This window comes from Symphalangus syndactylus, chromosome 8 (assembly GCF_028878055.3).
Source record: "Symphalangus syndactylus isolate Jambi chromosome 8, NHGRI_mSymSyn1-v2.1_pri, whole genome shotgun sequence".
Taxonomy (NCBI): domain Eukaryota; kingdom Metazoa; phylum Chordata; class Mammalia; order Primates; family Hylobatidae; genus Symphalangus; species Symphalangus syndactylus.
This window is the reverse complement of record NC_072430.2, coordinates 107,282,538-107,307,173: the sequence shown is the minus strand read 5'-3', so window position 1 is coordinate 107,307,173 and position 24,636 is coordinate 107,282,538. Positions and strand designations below refer to the sequence as shown.

General features: G+C 41.0%; 2 protein-coding genes across 3 annotated transcripts in view; both read left to right on the top strand.

Annotated features, from left to right (window-relative positions):
• Window positions 1–14,804, top strand: part of WDR12 (WD repeat domain 12) — a 33,010-nt gene extending 18,206 nt beyond the window's left edge. The window contains exons 7-13 of the mRNA XM_055290328.2: window positions 494–539; window positions 2,716–2,801; window positions 10,857–10,997; window positions 11,089–11,194; window positions 11,648–11,780; window positions 12,612–12,684; window positions 14,471–14,804. Of these exons, the coding sequence (XP_055146303.1) occupies window positions 494–539; window positions 2,716–2,801; window positions 10,857–10,997; window positions 11,089–11,194; window positions 11,648–11,780; window positions 12,612–12,684; window positions 14,471–14,548 (663 nt within the window). The 3' untranslated portion in view covers window positions 14,549–14,804. The remainder of the gene's footprint in view (window positions 1–493; window positions 540–2,715; window positions 2,802–10,856; window positions 10,998–11,088; window positions 11,195–11,647; window positions 11,781–12,611; window positions 12,685–14,470) is intronic.
• An 8,863-nt stretch (window positions 14,805–23,667) lies between these two features.
• Window positions 23,668–24,636, top strand: part of ICA1L (islet cell autoantigen 1 like) — a 93,411-nt gene continuing 92,442 nt past the window's right edge. The window contains exon 1 of one of the 2 annotated variants that reach the window (XM_055290319.2): window positions 23,668–23,794. The gene's annotated coding sequence lies outside the window, so the exon portion shown is untranslated. The remainder of the gene's footprint in view (window positions 23,795–24,636) is intronic. The other variant, XM_055290321.2, reaches the window with a different exon arrangement.

The window sequence follows — 24,636 nt, the reverse complement described above, 5'->3', positions numbered from 1 at the left end:
ATTGAGCCGAAAAGTTTTATATGTTGTTTAGTCCAAACTTTAGTGGATTAACTGTACCCCTTCTTTTTGGTTAAGGAGAGATAGAAACTCAACTTGAACTTATTTAGCCTTAAAAGTAAATGGATTGTGAGATCCAAGGAAAGATTGAACAACCACATCACAAGAAGGGGAATGGTGCATTTGGGCCTCAAGAACCAGTGGAATAGAGGCTTGAGTGTGGTCCACACACCCTCTCGCTGTCTTGTCTCTCAAGTTGACTTTATTCTCTCTCACTTCAGATTGGCTTTCTTCAAAAGATATGGCAATAAGCCTGGCCTTCAAGATTTCCCAGATTTTATGTTCTGTCCTATCTGCCCCTGGAAAAAAGCTAATTTCAGCCCTCTGGAACACAAGTTCTTTGAAAAGGTCCTGAATGAGGAAGAGACCTACTGGTGTAGGCAAATAATATGAATCATATTACATATGTCTTTTCCCTTCATATACATCTGTTTAGTTTTGCAGTGGCTCCTGGGATAAGATGCTAAAGATCTGGTCTACAGGTAAATTAAATATTTATTTTACCTTGACTTAATAATGTTGTTTCAAAAATTTAAATTCGGAGGCCGTATGGTGCCTCACGCCTATAATCTCAGCACTTTGGGAAGCCAGGGTAGAAAGATCACTTGAGGCCACGAGTTCAAGAGCAGGCTAGGCCACATAGTGAGACCCTGTCTCTACTAAAAGTAGAAAATTAAAATTAGCCAGGTGTGGTGGTATGCACCTGTAGTCCTAGCTCCTTGGGAGGCTGAGGTAAGGGGATTGTTTGAGCCTAGGAGTTTGAGGTTTCAGTGAGCTATGATGTCATGCCACTGCACTTCAGCCAGGGTGATGGAGTGAGAACCTGTCTCAAAAAAAAAAAAAAAAAAAATCAGTTTAGTGAAAGGGGACTTTTTAACCCATATTTTGCCATAAAAAGAGACCAGTATGGCAACAAATTCATATATTTCTTTGTGTTTCAAGATTTTTTTTCCTACCCCACCACCCCCTTACTTACTGGATAGTGTCACTGAATTGCAAGTGTCAAAAACATGTTTGGTGCAATAGGACATAAATACCTTGATTCTCAAAGTTCTCTTATTCAGGAAACTTGGAAGTAAATAAAAATACTTTCTGAGCCATTTTGACTTAAGTAATGTAAGAATGACTTTTGAGTCATTTTACTGTTAATTTCTTAGCTAAGCTGGTTTACTTAAAAAAATTTTTCAATGCAGTTTTACCAATATTAATATTTTTACTCTGAAAGCATAGATTAAAAGGAACAAATTGAGGAAGGAGGAGGAAGGACTTTTAGAGGAAGGTGCTTTCATAGTAGTAAGAAGACACTGATGAGAAGAAAAGAGGAAAAAACACACACCCATAGATACTTACATTTTAAGACCTAGTAGCTACAACTATTTATTGCATAGGTAAACATCAGAATACCTCTGTTACTTTTTAGGTAATTGCTGTGTTACATACACAGTATAATACCCCAAATGCATTTCACAAAGACTTGAGGGGGATCAAGAAAAGCTTAACCAGTTTTGAATAATTATGTGTAAGATGGTGGGAAATATATAATCCATTTTAGATTTTACAAAAATGATGAAAGCAAATAATTTGGTGGCAAAAAGTGGTTTAGTTTAGAAAATTCTTTAGTAGAATTTTTTATTTTTTGATAGGGCTGAGTAAATGAGATTGTATATGATTAGCTATTAACTTTAAGAGGTTTATAATCTAGTTTGAGAAATATTAATATTCATAAAAGCCACAAAACATTTTAATGTTTTACATATTTTATGTTACCTATTTAATGTAACATAATATGCATGTTACTGTAACATATAATGTAACATATATTACATATTTAATGCTGCATATTTTATGTAGTTTTCAATCTGGGCTTGCTGCCTAACCAAGTGATGTATAACAAAGATTTTAAAAACAAAAAAACCAGAAATACTTTTGGTAGAAAAATGAAATTAAGAGAATAAACATGGCTGAAATGTATGTGCGTTTATCATGTGTTTACTTTATCCTTCCCTCCATAATGTAAATGTAATGTCATAACACTCCTACAACTAACAGTAAGCAATTTTTCATAGCTATGATAAAATGATAAATATTTATAATGATGACCTTAAAGATAGCAAGATTTTAAACTACTTAAGATTTTAGTTTTCTTTTTTTTTTTTGAGATGGAGTCTTGCTCTGTTGTCCAGGCTGGAGTGCAGTGGCGCAGTCTCGGCTCACTGCAAGCTCCGCCTCCCAGGTTCACGCCATTCTCCTGCCTCAGCCTCTCCAAGTAGCTGCGACTACAGGCGCGCACCACCATTCCCAGCTAATTTTTTGTATTTTTAGTAGAGACGGGGTTTCACTGTGGTCTCGATCTCCTGACCTCGTGATCCGCCCGCCTCAGCCTCCCAAAGTGCTGGGATTATAAGCGTGAGCCACCGCGCCCGGCCTAGATTTGAGTTTTCTAATGTAGTTTATGTTTTATTTTTTATTTTTGAAGATTGATAATCTAGGTAATATTTTATATATAACTTTCTGTTAACCAAAATGATGAGGAATATTCATTCCCTAACTAGTTGTGATAACATGGAAAAACTGTATCTGGAAATGTAAAGAATTCTTTCAGACAGTTCACGATTAATACTGTTTTTAAAATGTCAAATCTGATTCTCTATGACACAGTCCCTACAGATGAAGAAGATGAAATGGAGGAGTCCACAAATCGACCAAGAAAGAAACAGAAGACAGAACAGTTGGGACTAACAAGGGTCAGTATTTGTGAGAACTGACTGTACTTGCCTTAGGCCTGTGTTGACAAATATATGGTAATTTAATACGGTCTTTCTTGTTTATGTTTCCTTCTGTCTTACCTTGCTTCTTTAACCATGATTATCCTTTTTTTCAGTAGACTTGTAAATTTTTATTATAAGCAAAGTATTGTTGTTACATTTATTTGTATCTTTGAATGTAGTGGCATTGAGACAGGCTTATGGTTGCTAGATTGATGATTTAGTTATTATGTTTGATCTCATGCTGCATTCTGGACCTTTTAATTATTAAAACTTACACTAAAGTGAAGCATCTAATTACCTGGCTGTTGGATAATATTATCTGTTTCATGCACTGAGTATGTAATTTTTATAAGGGATCCTAGTTATATCTTCTAAATCACTAGAAATCAAGAGTTTAATTTGGGATTTGATTCTGTCATTTAGCTGTTAGATTCCATTAAGTCAAACTCTGAAAGTTTATCCAGATTTTTTCTTACTTTTAAAAGTACTTAATTGATAAAGATTGAATATATTCAAGGTGTACTACATGATTAGATATACATAAACATTGTGCAATGATTACCACAATCAAATTAATTAGCACATCCATCACCACCCATGCTGTACATTAGATCCCCAGAACTTGTTCATCTTATAACTGAAAGTTTGTGCCCTCGGACCAACATTTCCCCGTTTCCTCACACTCCAGCTCCCGGCAACCACTGTTGTACTCTGTGCTTCCTTGAGTTTGACTTTTCATGCAGATTATTATTTATCCTGTTACAAAGATATTTGTTATAATGTGACCTGACCTATATTTATATACTCTTTGTGAAGGGCGATACTGAGTCAGGTTTAGAAAAACACTTTTCATTCATTTTCTAATAGCTATAATGAATGTGCAGTAAATAAAGCACACATTTACACATTAATTCTTATAGTCACCAATAAAATATCTTGTAAAAATTGTTGAAAATGAAGAATAAAATGGGATCATAAATTATCAAATAGAATGTAATAGTAGTGCTTACTGGTTCCAGCTGAAAGTAATGATTTATAATTTCTTAATACATTTAAACATAGACTGATGAATTGCAAGAGGAAAGATCTGGCACTTACTCAACTTCTTTACTCTGGTAGGCTAAATTAAAGCTAGAAATGGAGGCCGACTGTGGTGGCTCACGCCTATAATCCCAGCACTTTGGGAGGCCAAGGCGGGCAGATTGCTTGAGCTCAGGAGTTTGAGAACAGCCTAGGCAACATGGTGTTACCCTGTCACTACAAAAAATTTTTTAAAAGTTAGCTGGATGTGGTGGCTTGCACCTGTGGTCCCAGCTATGCCCAGCCCAGGAAGCAGAGGTTGCAGTGAGCCAAGATTGTGCCACTGGACTCTAGCCTGAGCAACAGAGCGAGACCCTGTCTCAAAAAATAAAATAAAAAATAAAGCTAGAAATGCCTTACCATTTGGATATTGTGCCAGTGGGAGTTTATACTCATGCATATCCCTGATCAAACTTTTAAATAACATATCTGAGTAGGAAAAGATTTGCTGAGTTATAAAAATGTTTCACTGAGAAGGTAGCTCTTTTTTTCTTTCTTTTTTTTTTTTTTAAAGAGACAAAGTCTTGCTCTGTTGCCCAGGCTGGAGTGCAGTGGCACAATCATAGCTCACTGTAACCTCAAACTCCTGGCCTCAGGTGATCCTCCCACCTCCACCTCCCAAAGTTCTGGAATTATAGGCTTCAGCCACCATCCTCTGCCAATTTTTTCTCTTTTTAAAGTTTGGCATTCAGCTTAAATGTTGCTCAATGAAAAAAAATTTTTTTTTTTTTGAGACGGAGTCTCTGTCGCCCAGGCTGGAGTGCAGTGGCATGATCTCAGCTCACTGCAAGCTCCGCCCCCTGGGTTCACGCCATTCTCCTGCTTCAGCCTCCTGAGTAGCTGGGACTACAGGCCCCCACCACCATGCCCGGCTAATTTTTTGTATTTTTTTCATAGAGATGGGGTTTCACCGTGTTAGCCAGAATGGTCTCGATCTCCTGACCTCGTGATCCACCCGCCTCGGCCTCCCAGAGTACTGGGATTACAGGTGTGAGCCACTGCACCCGGCCTGCTCAATGAATTTTTATAAATGTGTATACTCAAGTAATTACTACCCAAATAAAAATGTAGAGATTTACCAGTACCCTAGATGTCTGCCTCTAGCCTGCCTCTCAACCAGTAGCTCCCTAAAGGTAATCACTTTTGACTTATGCCATCTTAGATTAGTTTTACCTATTTTTAAAATTTCATATGATATCTGTAAGATAGATCTTTTCATTAATATATAGCATTCCATTGCAGCATCAATATGCCACAATTTATCCCGTATTGAGACAGGGTCTCACTCTGTCACCCAGGCTGGAGTACAGTGGCCTGATCATGGCTCACTACAGCCTTAACCTCCCCAGACTGAGGTGATCCTCCCACCCCAGCCTCCTGAGTAGCTAGGACTATAGGCACATGCCACCATACCCAACTAATTTTTTTTTTTTTTTTTTGTAGATACTGGGTTTTGTCATGTTGCCCAGGTTGGCCTTGAACTCCTGGGCTCAAGTGATCTGCTTGCCTCAGCCTCCCAAAGCCTCTCAAAGTGGTGGGATTACAGACTTGAGCCAACATACTCAGGCTATTTATTTTTCTTTTGATGGACCTTTTTTTTACCCCCCTTTTGAGAGGAGTGGTGCAGTGGCATAATCATGGCTCAGCTGCAGCCTCAACCTCCAGGGCTCACACAATCCTCACACCTCAGCCTCTTGAGTAGCTGGAACAACAGGCGCATGCCACCATGCCCTGGCTAATTTTTTTGTTTTTTAAAGAGATGGGGTCTTGCTATATTGCCCAGGCTGGTCTTGAACTCGTGGCCTCAAGCAGTCCTCCCACCTCAGCCTTCCAAAGTGCTGTGATTACGGGCGTAAGCCACCATGCCTGGCTGTTACTCCACATCTTTACCAGCACTTGATATGGTTACTTATTAAAGTCATGATTAACTTTTAATAAGCCCTGGATCTTTGATAATTATGAAATGTTCATATTTTTAGCTAATTTTTAAGTTGTTATTATTCATTTTCTTATAGAGATGGTGTCTTGCTTTGTTGCCCGAGCTGTCTCAAACTCCTGGGCTCAAGCAGTCCTGCCACCTCATAGCCCATTTTTTAAGAGTGTTGGCTCGGCTGGGCGCGGTGGCTCACGCTTGTAATCCCAGCACTTTGGGAGGCTGAGGTGGGCGGATCACGAGGTCAGGAGATCGAGACCACGGTGAAACCCCGTCTCTACTAAAAATACAAAAAAATTAGCCGGGCGTGGTGGCGGGCACCTGTAGTCCCAGCTACTCGGAGAGGCTGAGGCAGGAGGATGGCGTGAACCCAGGAGGCGGAGCTTGCAGTGAGCCGAGATTGCGCCACTGCACTCCAGCCTGGGCGACAGAGCGAGACTCCGTCTTAAAAAAAAAAAAAAAAAAAAAGAATGTTGGCTCTATTTTACTTACTGATTTTTTTTTTTTTTTTTTTTTTTACTTACTGATTTGTAAGAGTTATTTATGTATTCTGGATTCAAGTTCTTTGCTGAATATATGTATTTAAGTATTTTCTCCCAGTCTGCTTTGCTGATACCATTTATTTCCAGGTGCATACTTTCGTAAGCTTGCTCCCATAGTTCATTTTATTTGAGAGAAATAATAGTATATTGAGTTTATCATTTAGCTTTTTTCCTCCTTTCACTGGTTTTTCCTGAGAAATCATTTAGCTTTTTATAGGGTTTAAATTATTTATACATTCATAAATTATTAATTTAAGTCATGCCAGAAACCCTTGAAGTGCCAATTACAATGAAAATGTTGCTGCGTCAGAAATAATAGAAAAATTTGGGGCCCGAGATGCTGGCTTACACCTGTACTTTGAAGCCAACACTGGAGGATCACTTGAGCCTAGGAGTTTGAGACCAGCCTGGGCAACATAGCAAGACCCCATTTCTAAAAATTTAAACATTAGCCAGGCATGGTAGTGTGCAACTATATTCCCAGCTACTTGAGAGGTTGAAGTGGGAGGATCACTTGAGCCCAGGAAGTCAAGGCTGCTGTGAGTTACGATTGCACCACTGCACTCCAGTTTGGGCGACAGAGTGAGGCCTTGTCTGAAAAAAAGCAAATAAAAATTTGGATTTTAGCAAAATAATAGAAAAAAGAGATAAGACATATCAAAAATAGGTATCTTCTCTTTGCATTTCTTTCTACTGCCTGAAATGTGTTAATGTGAACAATGCTGCCAGTTCATTTACCTATCATTTGCTTCATATATTAACATACAATAGTCTTTTCCTCCTTAATTCTCAAAATTGCTTTTTTCCCTCCAGTACTACTGTTCCACTTAGTTTGTAGTGACAATGCAAATGTTGACTTTTCTACTTTGAAAGAAAAGTTTTAGTAAAGGAAAATTCACTTTTTGGTGTATAACTATTTAGTTTTGATGAATATATAGAATCATGTAACTGCTACACAACCAAGATATAGAACAGTCCATCATCCCTGAAAACTCATATTGCCCCTTCTTGTCAACTTTCCTCCCACCTCTATCCTCTGAAAACCACTGCTCTGTTCTCTGTCTCTATAATTTTTCCAGAATGTCATATAAGTGCAGTCACACAGTATAGTGTATATAGTCTTTTGTGTCTGGCCCTTTTTACTTAGCATAAAGCATTTAACATTTTTTGAGGTTGTTGGAGGTATCGATGCTGAGTAGTATTCTGTGGTATGGATATGCCACAGTTGGTTTAATCATTCACCAGCTGAAGGATATTTGATTGTTTCCAGTGTGGCAGTTATAAGTAAAACTATCAATATTTGTATTTAGGTTTTTGTGTGAACCTGTTTTCATTTCTCTTGGGTAAATGCCTAGGAATGGTATAGCTTATTCATATGATAAGCTTGCCTATTGTTTTTACCATGTCATTTTCTATTCTAGAGCCTTCTGATTACCTCTATGTCACCTTTTCATTTTGTTTTAGATGACATCAGAGATTGTTCTGTTTCTCACTCCTCTATCAGGTTCCTTTACTTCTTTCAGGAAAATGTTAAAAGAGACCTCAGGGATCATTTGGTCTAGGAGTTGGCAAATTACAGCCCAACAGCCAGTATGGCTGTCACCTATTTTTGTGCTACAGAGAGCTAAGGATGGTTTTTACAATTATAAGTGTAAAAACAACCCCTTATTAAAACAACTGTGGGCCAAATGCAGTGGCTCACACCTGTAATCCCAGCACTCTGGGAGGCTGAGGCAGGCACATCACCTGCAATCAGGAGATAAGACCAGCCTGACCAACATGGTGAAACCCTGTCTCTATTAAAAATGCGAAAAGTTAGCCAGGCGTGGTGGCACGCGCCTGTAATCCCAGCTATTCGGGAGGCTGAGGCAGGAGAATCACTTGAACCTGGGAGGTGGAGGTTGCAGTGAGCCAAGCTCATGCATTGCACTCTAGCCTGGGCGATGAGCGAAGCTCCGTCTCAAAAAAAAAACAAAAAACAAAACCGTGGTATTATTCATACAACAGAATACTACTCAGCAAAGAAAAATATACAACAGAAACTGTATGTGGTCTCTAAAGGCTGAAATATTTACTTGCTGGTTCTTTACTGAAAAAGTTTGCTTTCTGATCCAGTTATAACTCCTTAATATTACAGATGAGGCAATATTTAAGGAAGTTAAATATAGCGAGGTTATATAAAAGTAGATTGACTATCCCCTATTCCAGAATTCTTTTCCTCTTTTTTTTGAGATGGAGTTTCGTTCTTGTTGCCCAGGCTGGAGTGCAGTGGCACAGTCTCGGCTCATCACAACCTTTGCTTCCTGGGTTCAAGCGATTCTCCTGCCTCAGCCTCCTGAGTAGTTGGAATAACAGGCATGCACCACCACGCCTGGCTAATTTTGTAGTTTTAGTAGAGATGGGGCTTCTCCATGTTGATCAGGCTGGTCTTGAACTCCTGACCTCAGGTGATCACCCGCCTCGGCCTCCCGAAGTGCTGGGATTACAGGTGTGAGCCACCGCGCCCGGCTAGTTTTTTTGTTTGTTTGTGTGTTTTGTTTTTTTGTTTTTAAGAGACAGACTCTCACTGTGTTGCCCAGGGTAGAGTGCAGTGGCACAATCTCATCTAACAGCAACCTCCACCTCCCAGGCTCAAGCAGTCCTCCCATGTAAGCCTCTCAGGTAGCTGAGACTACAGGAGTGTGCCACCATGCCCAGCTCATTTCTATATTTTTTTGTAGAGACAGGGTTTCAGCATGTTGCCAGGCTGGTCTTGAACTCCTGAGCTCAAGTGATCCACCTCGGCCTCCCAAAGTGCTAGGATTACAGGTGTTAGCCACCGTGTGTGGCCTCCTTTCTTCTTTTTTTTTTTTTTTTAAAGACAAGATCTCTCTTGTTCACACAAAAACCTAAATTACAATTATAAAGCGTTGTAAAAAACAACCCCTTATTAAAACAACTATGGGCCGAGTGCAGTGGCCCACTGCAGGAGTGGGCCTGGCTGGAGTGCAGTGGCGTGATCATAGCTCACTGTAGCCTCAAACTGCTGGGCTCAAGTGATCCTTCTACTTTAGCCTCCCAAGTAGCTATGACTATAGTCATGTGTCATTAAGCCCAGCTAATTTTATTTTTAGTAGAGACGGGGTCTTACTATGTTGCCCAGGCTGTTCTCAAACTCCTGGGCTCCAGTGATCCTCCTGCTTCAGCCTCCCAAAGCGTTGAGACTACAGGTATGAGCCTCTGTGCTTGGCTCTTCCCACTCTCCTTTATATACTCCTTATATTTAAGGTAGGTGCTCTACCTAGTTACCTAGTTTGGGGCTTTTAGTTTAGAACGACATTAGAGATTGTGGAGTATTAATAAGTGAACTGTGTACATTATTTAAAGATTAAATAATAGGACTTAAAGATGCTGAGGAATGAGGTGGTAAGAATAACTTACTGAGATTAATTTACCTGGAGGAGTTATGTAGAAATTGGCAGCATATTTTGTGTGAAGGTGCTGAAACCTATATCTGTCTGATCACAAAGGTTTTTATGTTAACTGTGAAGCAGTTTCACTAATAACCAGTCTAAGGGAGGGTTCCCACTGGTTGGAGGATAGTAAAGGTCGTCGTATGCCAGGCACCAGGAATAGAAGTGTGAATACATTCACCCATCGCATCCTGGGCTGCAATTTTGCCAGTTGCCTGAATCTGGTGAGGAAGAGCACACATGCAACACATTACATGAAACGGGTTCATTGCTTACAGATAGGCAGCAAGGGACAACAGAAGCCGAGGATCCATTGTGAGCCAGTCCCCCAAGGCTCAAGAAAGCTGCCAGGGGCAAATGGAGTGTTAACTGCATATGCCTCCCTTGCAGCACAGCTGAGGGATCTCAAAAAACAGCCTGCCCTGGTTTTTGTACCCTGGGGTCACTTGACTCTTTCGGCAAAGTTTGAAGGACATCCTGTTTCTAAGAGCTGGAATAGAGTCCCCAGGCTATGCTGGCCAGTTGCTCCCTATCTCAGGATGTTATATTCCCAGAATGTTCTATAGTTATTTTGAGAACTACGGGCAAGAAGAAAAGAGCGGGGAGAAACTGTATCCATCAGTCCAAGGCCGTTGGGAAACCATCCAGCACTAACCTTTAATATAACATTTGTCAGCTGGGAGAGTTAAGTTTGTGTTAATGCTGATCAAAATGAAAAGTAGAACAGATGAGGAGCAGCAGATTATAGTGGAAAGACTACAGAGGGGTGATATTTGGGGTCAAACTCAAGTTTGCCACTTACAAGCTCTATGACCTTGGGCAAGTTATCTTTTATCAGCCTCAGTGTCTTGTATAAAATAAAAACAAATATCCATTCCATTGTAAAGAAAGAAGAAATAAGTCAGGATATGAAAGATGGGCAGTTTGTCTCTGTCATGTGGGCTTTGTAAGTAATAAGTACTATTATTATTTCAATTATTCTGTAATTAAAACACTTTCCCCTTTTGGGGGTCTTCCTTTCTAGACTCCCATAGTGACCCTCTCTGGCCACATGGAAGCAGTTTCCTCAGTTCTGTGGTCAGATGCTGAAGAAATCTGCAGTGCATCTTGGGACCACACAATTAGAGTGTGGGATGTTGAGTCTGGCAGTCTTAAGTCAACTTTGGTAAGACAAATTCAGTGTTCTTTTAAGTGATAAACTTTTAGAGATGGTTTTTAGTCTACCATGGTTAATGTTCTTTCCTTTTCTTTTTCAGACAGGAAATAAAGTGTTTAATTGTATTTCCTATTCTCCACTTTGTAAACGTTTAGCATCTGGAAGCACAGATAGGCATATCAGATTGTGGGATCCCCGAACTAAAGGTGAGTCATGTAAACCGCTGGGGGAAAATATGTGTGAATAACATCTATTTCTCGTCTCTCTGGAGATCTACAAAAAAAAATTTCTGGCCAGGCGTGGTGGCTCATGCCTGTAATCCCAGCACTTTGAGAGGCCGAGGTGAGCAGATCACAAGGTCAGGAGTTGAAGATCAGCCTGGCCAACATAGAGAAACCCCGCCTTTACTAAAAATACAAAAATCAGCTGGGTGTGGTGGCGCGTGCCTGTAATCCCAGCTACTTGGGAGGCTGAGGCAGGAGAATCGCTTGAATCCCAGAGGCAGAGGTTGCAGTGAGCCAAGATTGCACCACTGCACTCCAGCCTGGTGACGGAGCGAGACTCCATCTCAAAAAAAAATTTCTACAAATATTTTTTGAGTTCATTCTACCTACTTCTCTTTTTTAAAATTCAACTCTTGTCTTTTTTGCTTTGTTCAGATGGTTCTTTGGTGTCGCTGTCCCTAACCTCACATACCGGTTGGGTGACATCAGTAAAATGGTCTCCTACCCATGAACAGCAGCTGATTTCAGGATCTTTAGATAACGTTGTTAAGCTGTGGGATACAAGAAGGTAAATTCTATTTATGATCTACAAGAGAAACATATCAATTACCTGTTATAGAAAGGAAATGAATACTGAAATTCTTATCTAAAACCAGAAGAGTAAAAAAAGCCTCATGGTTTTGCAACCTCATGTGACAAATACTGATATGCAAAAGAAAAGCCAGGATCAAAAAAATTTTTGGCCAGGCACAGTGGCTCACACCTGTAATCCCAGCACTTTGGGAGGCTGAGGCAGGCAGATCACCTGAGGCTGGGTGTTCAGGACGATCCTAGCCAACATGGTGAAACTCTGTCTCTACTAAAAATACAAAAATTAGCTGGGCATGGTGGCGCACGCCTGTAATCACAACTACGCAGGAGGCTGAGGCAGGAGAATCGCTTGAACCCGGGAGGCGGAGGTTGCAGTGAGCCGAGATTGCGTTACTGCACTCCAGCCTGGGCAACAGACCGAGACGCCATCTCAAAAAGAAAAATAAATTCATGTTAATATGTTGTTTTTTTTGCATATAGATAGCTAGACAAACAGTATATAAGGCCATTGTTTAGGGGTTAAAAAAAGTAGTCAAGGAAGTGTGAAAATGGGCCTAATTATAAATAAATTCTTATAATGAGATAACATTTTTTTCCTGAATATATCTGTTATAATAAATGTCTGTGGTCTACCAATGATACAGGAAAAAGAGGAGAGGTGATCAAATAAACAGAATTTTAAGATTAAGTGGTTATTGGGGCAAGGTTGGTAAACCCTGTAAAGTTTTCAGATAAGTATAAGTGATTATTCAAATGTTTGTTTTAACACTGTGAATGCGTATAACATGTTAATATTTTCATCTTTTAGTTGTAAGGCTCCTCTCTATGATCTGGCTGCTCATGAAGACAAAGTTTTGAGTGTAGACTGGACAGACACAGGGGTAAGAATTTATTAGTTATTTGATGAAGAGGAAAGTGTTACTAGAATAAATCTGGTGTTTGTGTTTATAAAATGTATTAGTTTCGGGCCGGGTGCAGTGGCTCACGCCTGTAATCGCAGCACTTTGGGAGGCCGAGGCAGGCAGATCACGAGGTCAGGAGATCGAGGCCATCCTGACTAACACGGTGGAACCCCTTCTCTACTAAAAACACAAAAAATTAGCCAGGCGTGGTGGCAGGCGCCTGTAGTCCCAGCTACTTGGGAGGCTGAAGCAGGAGAATGGTGTGATCTAAGGAGGCGGAGCTTGCAGTGAGCTGAGATTGAGCCACTGCACTCCAGCCTGGGAGATAGACTCTGTCTCAAGAAAAAAAAAAAAGCATTAGTTTGAATATATTTGATATTTATAATTCAGTATTATTTCCCTTAATATTATTTATAAAATGTCACCTCTCATTCAAAGAAGAAACAAATTCGTCCTTTAATAGGCCAGGCATGGTGGCTTATGCCTGTAATCCTACCACTTTGGGAGGGAAGGGGCGAGGATTCTTTGAGCCCAGGAGTTCAAAACCAGCCTCGGCAACATAGTGAGATGCTGTCTCTACAAAAATTAAAAAATTAGCTATCCATGGTGGTGTGACCTATAGTCCAGCTACTTGAGCCTGAAGCAGGAGGATCACTTGTGCCTGGGAGGTCAAGGGTGCGATGAACTATGATCGCACCACTGCACTGTAGCCTGGGTAACAGAGTGATACCCTGTCTCAAAATAATAATAATACTAGGAATAGTAAATTTGAAATTTTGGAGCATTTTTTTTTCCTTGTGAGTATAGTGGGTTTTTTGTTGTTTTTGCTGTTGTTGTTTTAAGAAACAAGGTCCTCTGTTGCCCAGGCTGGAATGTTAGTGGTGCAGTCATGACTCACTGCAGCCTGGAACTCCTGGGCTCAAGCAATCCTCCCGCCCCTATGTGTATCTTCTTTCTTTCCTTCTTTATTTTTAGGATTGAGGCTTGAACTCCTGGGCTTAGGCGATCCTCTTGCCCTAGCCTTCTGAGTAGCAGGGACTACAGGCAGGTGCCACCACACGTGGCAAATTTTTAAATTTTTTGTAGAGACGTGGTCTCACTGTGTTCCCCAAGGTAGTCTTGAACTCCTGGCCTCAAGCAGTTCTCCCGCCTCAGCCTCCCAGAGTGTTAGAATTACAGGTGTTAGCCACTGTACCTAGCCCCCACGAGTGTCTTCATGAAACATTTTACATCCAAAAACTCACTACTTAAGACTAATTGGATCAAAGTGTTTACCAGTTGGAAAAATCTTATGACATAAGTCTACATTATAAAATGTGTTTAAAGAATTACAATTTAATTATTTTTATGTATATACATAAGCTCTTACTGCCTAAGAATTCTTTCCAAATATAAGTCCTAGGGCTACTTGAATAATTAGTAATATACAATTAATGTGTTGTCCTTTAAAAACTTTTAATTTTCTTTAATAGGTAAAACTGTATCCCTTTCAAACTTATATATCTTGGCAGATGCTTTATAGAAAGTACAACAGCATATTGTGTCTCGACCAAATTTAAATGATAGCTTTTAATGTTTTAATATACTGTATAGTAGTATAGTAGTGAAACAATGTTGGTCCCTTTACTAACTCTCAATGCAAGTTAACTGCTCACCCATAATTCCTTTTGTAATGAAAATCATTAGTATTTAATTAGGTTTAGCTATGATGTGAAATAATTATATTTACTTATGTTTTCTTGTCTTTTTCTCTCCTTTTACACAGCTACTTCTGAGTGGAGGAGCAGACAATAAATTGTATTCCTACAGATATTCACCTACTACTTCTCATGTTGGGGCATGAAAGTGAACAATAATTTGACTATAGAGATTATTTCTGTAAATGAAATTGGTAGAGAACCATGAAATTACATAGATGCAGATGCAGAAAGCAGCCTTTTGAAGTTTATATAATGTTTTCACCCTTCGTAACAGCTAACGTATCACTTTTTCTTGTTTTGTATTTATAATAAGATAGGTTGTGTTTATAAAATACAAACTGTGGCATGCATTCTCTATACAAACTTGAAATTAAACTGAGTTCTGCATTTCTCTTTAAAGGTATTGGTTTGAATTCAGATTTGCTTTTTTATTTTTATTTTATTTTATTTTTTTTTTGAGATGGAGTCTTATTCTGTTGCCTAGGCTGGAGTGCAGTGGCGCAATCTCAACTCACTACAACCTCCACTTCCTAAGTTCAATCAATTCTCCTGTCTCAATCTCCCAAGTAGCTGGGATTACAGGCACACACCACCATGTCCTGCTAATTTTTGTATTTTTAGTAGAGACGGGGTTTTGCCATGTTGGCCAGGCTGGTCTTGAACTCCTGACCTCAGGTGATCTGCCCGCCTCAGCCTCCCAAAGTGCTGGTATTACAGGCGTGAGCCACTGTGCCTGGCCGAATTAAGATTTGCTTTTGAAATGCTGTAAAAGGTTATATTGGAAATCCAGTAATTAATTGTTGAGATTTTTATTTCTGTTAGAGACTTAAATTTTTTTAAGTTAGCTATTTTAAAAAAGCATTCAAAAAGATTAATGAAAATTGTAATAGAAAAAAAGTTAGAAATTTAGTTCCTTTTGGCAGAATAAATGTTCAAGAAAATTAGGCTGTGAGGGTATTCAGAACAGTAAAAAAAATGTAGGCTGGGCACGGTGGCTCACACCTGTAATACCAGCACACTGGGAGGCCGAGGCGGGTGGATCACCTGAGGTCAGGAGTTTGAGACCACCCTGGCCAACATGTCAAAACCCTGTCTCTGCTAAAACTACAAAAATTAGCTTGGGTATGGTGGCAACCGCCTGTAATCCCAGCTACTTGGGAGGCGGAGGCAGGAGAATTGCTTGAACCCAGGAGGCAGAGGTTGTAATGAGCTGAGATCGTGCCACTGCACTCCAGCCTGGGCGACAGAGCAAGACTCTGTCTCAACAACAATAACAAAATGTTGATTCGGCAGGGCACGGTGGGTCATGCCTGTAATCCCAGCACTTTGGGTGGCCAGGGCGGCTCACCTGAGGTCAGGGGTTCGAGACCAGCCTGACCAACATGGTGAACCCTTGTCTCTACTTAAAAAAAAAAAAAAATCCAAAAATAAATTAGCCAGGTGTGGTGGCGCACTCCTGTGGTCCCAACTACTTGGGAGGCTGAGGCAGGAGAATTGCTTGAACCCGGGAGGTGGAGGTTGCAGTGAACCGAGATCATACCACTGTACTCCAGCCTGGGCAGCAGAGCCAGACTCCATCTCAAAATAAAAAAAAGTATATTGCCAATTTTTGAAGAATTCATCAAGATATTTTAAGGAAGGCACTTTATATTAAATATATGTCAGATCCTTTAGAAACTGCATACAGTTGGCCGGGCACAGTGGCTCACGCCTGTAATGCCAGCACTTTGGGAGGCCGAGGCGGGCGGATTGCCTGAGCTCAGGAGTTCAAGACCAGCCTGGGCAACACAGTGAAGTCTCGTCTCTAATAAAATAGAAAAAATTAGCTGGGCGTGGCAGCATATGCCTGTAGTCCCAGCTACTCGGGAGGCTGAGGCAGGCGAATTGCTTGAACCCGAGAGGCAGAGGGTGCAGTGAGCTGAGATTATGCCACTGCATTTCAGCCTGAGCGACAGAGCGAGACTCTGTCTCAAAAAAAAAATTGCATTGCATACAGTTTTCACTGTAACCTCCTAATCTTTCCTCATGTGTAGATAAGAATAAATTATTTAGACAAAACCTTTCATCAGTATTAAACATTCTACAGATTTTATGGTATCATTAGCATTTATCTTTATGCATGTGTTATATAAAAATATTTAAAGTAAGTGTATTTTTAAAATGTTATTTCCATCATTAATGGATTGATACTCCTTAAGTAAAGCATTCACAACCTTTTAGTAATATTTGGGAAATATGTTTGGTCTCATTATTAGATGGTATTACATCTCAAATGATGTTCCTGTTGCAGAAGTCTGCGAAACAATATCTATACTTGGCTGCAGTTGAGAGCTAAACAGTGTATTGAACCAGTTAGGAGTTTAGTTCTCTGTAGAAAACCAGAGGTAGTCCAGGGCTGGTGTAGTTTTTGTTCCACATTCCTCAGGATCCTAGGCTCCCTCCATCCCTGGGATGTGGTCCTCATTTTCACATAGACCAAGAGCTAGAGCTCCAGTTATCATTTCTTAAAGTATATTTTAATGCCAAAAAAGTGAATAAAGGTGGCCAGAAAATTCATGCACAGAATCCTTGTTTTTCTCATTTTGTGATGATTGGTATAAATTTTATTGTATTTGTAGTGTCTGGAAATCTTCTAACTTTGAGAGGACAAAGATGAATTCTTAGTCCTGTTTTGGATGGTCTTCGAATGATCCTTAAGGGCAGTTATTTAAAATGTCTTTCTTAACTCACCCAACCTGGGCTGACCGAGTGTAGTCTGTATGAACTAGATGGTTAAAGTAAAGGTAAAGAAGCCTATATATCAGATGCAGTAGACAAAAAAAAAAAAAATGGCATCCGGAACCAGTCCCCACCTATTCCCAATCCTGGTTCCACAGCAGAATACATTCATAGTTCAGGCATTCTTCCTTGGGATAGATACAATGTAAGTGACCAAGTCTCTTGGACAAGTATTGTTTCTGATCAATCCCTGCCAAACTCCTTTCCATGATTAACTCAAGTGGTTAGATCTTACTCCCTGAACAGAAGGAATATGAGAGGTCAAAACATGCCTGGACTATTCAGTCCTCTTAAATTGCTCCGCACCCTTTCCCTCAAAAGCCGTGAGACCTTTCAATGGTCCCAGTTCCTCTACCAGAAGACCAGAGATGCCTGCTTTACATGGACTTATATGCTCCCAAGAATCACTTGGATAAATGAGTTGTGCTGCTTTCCCATGGTTGGGTAAAAGCTAGGAACCTGACAATACAGTGCTCAGAACCTGCTGACCAGTACTAGTTATGCTGTCTTGCCATAGTAGTGCAGTTCTTCAAAATGTTGATACTTGCTCTCTTACCAAAGGTTTTTTTTTTTTTTTTTTTATGTCGAGACAGGGTCTCACTATGTCACCCATACTGGAGTACAATGGTGTAATCTTGGCTTACTGCAACCTCCACCTTCTGGGCTCAAGCTGGCCTCCCACCTCAGCCTTCCAAGTAGCTGGGACCACACCCAGTCAATTTTTTATTTTTTATTTTTTTATTTATTTTTATTATTACTTTTTTTGTAGAGATAGGGTTTCGCCATGTTGCCCATGCTGGTCTTGAACTCCTGGGCTCAAGCTATCTGCCCACCTGGACCTCCCAAAGTGCTGAGATTACAGGCATGAGCCACCGCACCCAGCCCAAATAAAGTTTTAAGAAATTACTTGGCCAGGCATAGTGGCTCACGCCTTTGTAGAAAAACATAGCTTTTCTATGAGAAGATGATCAATATTTTCTTTTCCTTTGAATTTGGAATTACCATTTTGGAACTGTTGTCAACAATGCATAATAATATATCAGAATGCTTCCTAGTATAATATTGGAGAAAGAACAAACAAAAGTTTAAATTGATATAAAATGCACATAATTGAACAAGCAACCCTGCAAAAAAAAAAAAAATACCATCTGGGAATTTCTGATAATAACGTTGAAATCTGTTTACACAGTCTAAAATTCTTTTGATATATCATAGTTTTGAAAAAAAGGTAACAGTTTACTATATATAACAAATATAAGGAAAATACTAAATTTTTTGAAAGATACTAGTTTTTATTTTTGTTCATTTTTTAGAGACAGGGTCTCACTATATTGCCTAAGCTAGAGTGCAGCAGCCCGATTTATAGCTCACTGCAGCCTCTAACTCCCAGACTCAAGGGATCCTCCCACCTCATCCTCCTAAGTAGGACCACAGGTGTATGTCACCACATCTGGCTGATTTTAAAATTTTTTGTGGAGACAGTCTTGCTGTGTTGCCCAGGCTGGTTATGAACTCTTGGCTTCAGGCAGTCCTCATGCCTCAACCTCCCTAAGTGCTGGGATTATAGGCAAGCCACTGTGCCTGGCCAAAAATACTGATTTTTAATAGATATTACTATGGCTCCTATTCTTATAGGAAAAAATATGACATTTTAAGACTATATGCAAGGGATATTCCAATAATATCTTTTTTATTTAAAAAGCCACTAATTAGAATCAGATTTCATTAGGCAAGTGAAATCCAGATTTTACTAGCCAGAAACTGCTAGGTGTAGAAACTAAAATGTAGAACATTTTAGTCACTTCATTGTTGACATTTTTGACTATCATAGATTAAGTATCAAACACAATAATAGTATTTTGTTATATGAACCAAATATATCTCTTTTTACGAGACATAGTCTAGCTCTGCCATCCAGGTTCAACTCCTGGGTTCAAGGGATCCTCCTGCCCCAGCTTCCTGAGTACGTACCTGGGAGTACAATTGAATGCTGCCACACCCAGCTAATTTTTTTATTTTTGTGGAGATGGGGTCTTGCTATGTTGCCCAGGCTGGACTCCAACTCCTGACCTCAAGCAATCATCTCACCTTGGCCTCAAAAGTGCTAGGATTACAGGCATGAGCCACTGCTTCCATCCTGAACCAAATATATCTTTATAACTTAGGAGAGAAACTTTTTTGGCTGGCTGGTTTTATAGAATTAAACCTAATGTTTGTTTTAATAGCAGTTTCATTGATTTGCAGATGTGAGGAAGTAAATTTTTTTCTTGCAGTGTCTATCAAAGTAACAAGGAAACTATATCCTACCATAATAATCCTCTATAGGTAATAAATTATTTGCATTTTATAGGAGAGAAAAATATATGTTAAAGTTTTTGAACAGTCACACAAGCAGGAAATAAATGGCAGTGAATTTGAACTTGAACTCATCTTGGACAAGCTCTTAACTGGTATATATTTTGTCAATCTTATGTCGTGCATAAGAATGATGTTTTTATAAATGGAAAGAATGAGTGTGGAAGTGTCTTCACTTACCTAACAGAAAGGTTATATGTGGCTGGGCGCCGTGGCTAACGCCTGTCGTCCCAACACTTTGGGAGGCTGAGGCGGGCATATCACCTGAGGTCGGGAGTTCAAGAATAGCCTGACCAACATGGAGAAACCCCGTCTCTACTAAAAATACAAAATTAGCCAGGCATGGTGGCGCATGCCTGTAATCCCAGCTACTTGGGAGGCTGAGGCAGAAGAATTGCCTGAACCCAGGAGGCGGAGGTTGTGGTGAGCCAAGATTGCGCCATTGCACTCCATGCTGGGCAACAAGAGCGAAACTCCATCTCAAAAAAAAAAAAAAAAAAGTAATATGTAAATTTAAGTGACATTTATGAGTACTAATTACAATAATATGTTCACCTTTGCATTTTTTTGCCTTTAAAATTAATTTCAACTTTAGTGTACCACTAAACGTATTACTGTAATAGTATATAAATGTATACTTTAAAGATCAATTTCTGTATATTCTAATAGGAATTGTATATAAGCAAAAATGAATTTTAGAAATTATCCTATTATTCATGTAATTATGTCATTCATGTTATTTAAAGGAAACCACAGTCCAGACAGGTTAAGTACCTAGTGTGAAGGTATGTAACCAATTAATGGAGCTGGGCAACATACATCTGAGTAATAAAGACTACAAAGAAAGTATCTTGTTAGGAACAATCTGATGCAAAGTTTAGAAACATGTCAAACAATTCTATGTATAGTTAGTGAAAGTGTAATAACGTGCCTGAGACTTAATACCAGATGAAGTTCAATGGTTGTTTCAGGGGGAGGAAATAATTTTTAAAACGATGTCTGTAACATTTCACATTTAAAATCATCGTAATAATTCTAATTCTAGAATTGTGTCTAATTCTAATACTGTGTCTAGCTTTACTGGAATAAACAGAAATGTAGTAGGGAAGAGACAGAATATTTAGCTTGCAGTATGTAAGTAATTACTCATGTGGGTATCTGGGAAGATAGCTCTCCATGGCCCCGCTGTCACTGACCTATTATGCTTCTCCTGATGTCTTTGGTAAAATCCAACAGATTACAAAGAAACTGGAATGCCTTGAAGAAATGGAGCTTTTTGTATGATGTCACATTCAATAGACCTCTAATCCTTAGTAAAACAGTACAAAACAGTAGAATAATTTTTAGTGTTTTCTAATATCAACTGAGGTTTTATTTCGGAGATTAACCAGAGGTTTGCACAAAAACAAAAGTGAAGACCATTAGTATTTAAAGAAACTAAGACTCTAGGTTTGGATCCCATTTGTGGAGCCTCACATTCCAAGTCATCTAATGTTCTTGTCTAGTTAGCTTGTGAAAGTCTACAGTGGAGGAAAATCCCCTTTTTTTCCCTTAGTATAAATGTGTTATATGTTGATAGAAAGTTAAATAACAGTTCGATAAATGTACTTCTAAATGAAATTTAAAAGTACTTTAAAGGTGTTAAATTATTTCACTTTCTAAAGAGGTTTTATGCAACACTAAAATGTAATGACTGAGCTGCCTCCTTTTGTTAAGAGACTAGTGCAAGTGGAGTCTCACTCTGTCGCCCAGGCTGGAGTGTAGTGGCACAATCTTGGCTCGCAACTTCTGCCTCCTGGGTTCAAGCGATTGTCGTGCCTCAGCCTCCCAAGTAGCTGGGATTACAGGTGCATGCCACCACATGTGGCTAATTTTTGAATTTTTAGTAGAAACGGTTTCACCATGTTGGCCAGGCTGTTCTCAAACTCCTGACCACAAGTGCTCTGCTTGCTTCAGTCTCCCAAAGTGCTGGGATTATAGGCGTAAACTACCATGCTCTTCCTAGTGCAAGCCATTTAAACATTGTATCCAACAGCTAAAGAAAGAATTCATTCCACAGGCATTTATGAAATATGAGAGACTTGACTCCTGTCCAGTAGAAGCATCAGCAGCCAGCTCTACATTATTTTCTGATACTATTCCTACACTGTGCCACCGTGTTTCCTTAGCGACTTGTGAAGAAAAAGTGATTATATGAAGTGTAAATACTACACTTCATTGATGGCTTGGAGATACTGTGTATCTTTCTGTAATTTTACCCAGTGAAGTGAATAAAAGCAACAGGCGCGGCCCGTAGCCACTAGTCTGACTTCCTGGTGTGTTCCTTGGAGGACTTTAGTCGGCCTCAGATTGAGCTGAAGAAGATATTAGTTTACTGTTCCCTTGACTTAAAACTTCATCTTGTTGAAACAAACATTTTCTAAAATACCGCAAGAACTTTACCATGGGGCATAGTAAAATTTGAAAGTCATTTCGCTTGCCATGTTATTTATTCCTTGGTGAGAAAGATCTGTTCTTTTCAGATATTTTATAATGTATCCTTCAGTTGTGAATTAGCTATCTTTGTTTCATTTCGTTCATTGGTGGACTCAGCATTCATTCAGGACCTAGTTTGTATTAGGCACTGTGCTAGGTGCTAAGGCTGCAGAAATGCGTAAGGGTGGAGCAGCTTTGAAGCAGCTCAGCACCTAATGGGGAAGACAGGCAGGAGATCATTACAGCCAGAGAGCAGTATGCCCCTTAGGAGAAATGCCTCATTTAGTAAGATTCAGGAAAGCCATCCCAAGGAAATAGGTCAACCACTCATGTTTGCCAAACGCTAATTTTTACCCTTCTGAGGAAAGCTGTAGACTCCTCAAAAAAAAAAAAAAAAAATTTTGCACATAATCTCAGGTATTTGCTTATTCCTTGAAATCCAAATATCTCAGGGTAAAAAGTCTAAAGACATTTAATGTTTTCAGTCCAAATTAACCCTCTGTAGCTTGCCACTTTTCCTATTAAAACTATACTTTCCAGGTTAAGGTGAGTATTTTGTACTGTTAATATTCTACAACCTCGGCCGGGCGCGGTGGCTCACGTCTGTAATCCCAGTACTTTGGAAGGCCGAGGCGGGCGGATCACGAGGTCAGGAGAGCGAGACCATCCTGGCTAATAGGGTGAAACCCCCGACTCTACTAAAAATACAAAAAATTAGCTAGGCGTGGTGGCGGGCGACTGTAGTCCCAGCTACTCGGGAGGCTAAAGCAGGAGAATGGTGTGAACCCGGGAGGCGGAGCTTGCAGTGAGCCGAGATCGCGCCACTGCACTCCAGCCTGGGCGACAGAGAGAGACTCCGTCTCAAAAAAAATAAATTATAGAACCTTACCCCATCTTTGTCATCATACAGATTTTAATTATCACCTCGAGTGTTAACCTTTTAATTCTTTGCTAGCCTATGTGTCGCAGTTGTAATTAATAATTCATATTCTGCTGTTTTAGGAAAGTTCTTTTAAGTTTTGGAGTCACCTTTAAAAAGAATGCAGTTTGAATTTATTAAATTATCTCCTACTAGTAGTAAATAGTTTTGCCTTCCTTTTTGTTTTTTTCCTGAGACTTTCAGGATCCGGTTTTACCCTTTACTGTCGAAGATTCATCATAAACATTATGGATATGGACGTGTGCATTTGAGATTGGTTATGAACAGTTAACTTAGACCTTTTTAAACCTTTAACGCGGGAGTTAAATACAGCGGGCGAACGCTTTCCGCGTCCGGAGCACTGGTGCTAAGGAGCCGCCCCAGAAGGCCCGGCAGGTCCGGGGGTGGGGGTGCTCGGAGGGAGCCGGGAGGGCCACGGGTCAATGCCTTCCACTTCCCCACGCCTCAGCGAGCTCACACTCAGCTCCTCGTGATGTTCTGACCGGCTTGGTGTTTGTCATTTCACTTTATTAAGTAAAGAGGAAATCGGGAAAGAAGGAATAGAGAGGGTCCCCGAGTTCATTCAAGAGCAGACCGAGAGATGCTTCGGTCCCGAGTCGGGCCGGTAGCGGGGTCAGGCCGGCGCCCGAGGCGGGCGAGCGCGGACGCCGCCAGGTCGCGCGGTTTAAATCTCCCGCCTCCCGCAACGGGAGCCTGACACTTCCACGCACTGGTGCGGAGGGGCACTGGCTGCCGAAGGGCCCGGAGTCGGCGCGGGGCTCGCGGGCGGTGGCCGGAACGGGCGCCGGGACGGATCCCCGCGCGGCCGAACGCGACTCGAGGCGGCGAAGGAGCGGCGCCGGTAAGCGTCTGCGGCCTCCCCTCCGCCCCTCTTCCCCTTCAGGCGGCAGTCAAGCCCGGAGACCAAATCCCGGGTTCCCATGGCGACGCCAGGAGGCGGGGGCGCGGCGGGAGGCTCCGGCCACACGCGCGCGCGGCTTCTCGGGGCCTTGGTGGCCTCCTCGGTTCTCTCGGGGACCCCGGCCGCTGTCTGCGGCCTTCTCCCAGGCGACGCCCTGCTCGGGGTTCTGCCGGCCTCCCCCCAGGCAAAACCCGCAAGGAGCGGTTTCTGGCGCGGCTAGGTCCCCTGCGGCCGAAGGGCGCCTCCCTGCCACGCTCGCTGTAGTGAAGGAGCGCGGCAGCCTGCGGCTCGTTTGGGTGATTTCCCTCGGCGGTGGAGGTCGCTCCTAATAGAGGCGGCGGCCAATCACCTAAACAGCCCTCAGGTGCTTCCCTGCTGACCTCTTTTTAACGTGGTGCTTATTTTTATTTCGCTATTATTTTGTAATGGGAATGTCTTCCTTAGAAACTAATTGGCAACCGATGGATGAAAGCAAAACATAGTAAATGTGCGGTTTGAGCTGAACTGCAGAATGCACGGGCCCGCGAGGGGCCCCGCGCACAGATCCTGCTCCCTAGGCCGGGAACCTGGCCCCACGGCACAGATCTGGCTCCTGGAAACGCGCGTCAGCTGATCAGGTGCCCAGGTGATGTCAGTGGTCAGATACCTGATGCTCTAAGGAAGACAGAGGGGGAAAGCGGGGAGTCCATCCTGGCAGCTCACCCTCGATGCTGAGGCGTTGCTAGTAGAGGGGGTGGAATCATTTTTCGTGTAATAGATGATCTTGATGCACACAGCATAAA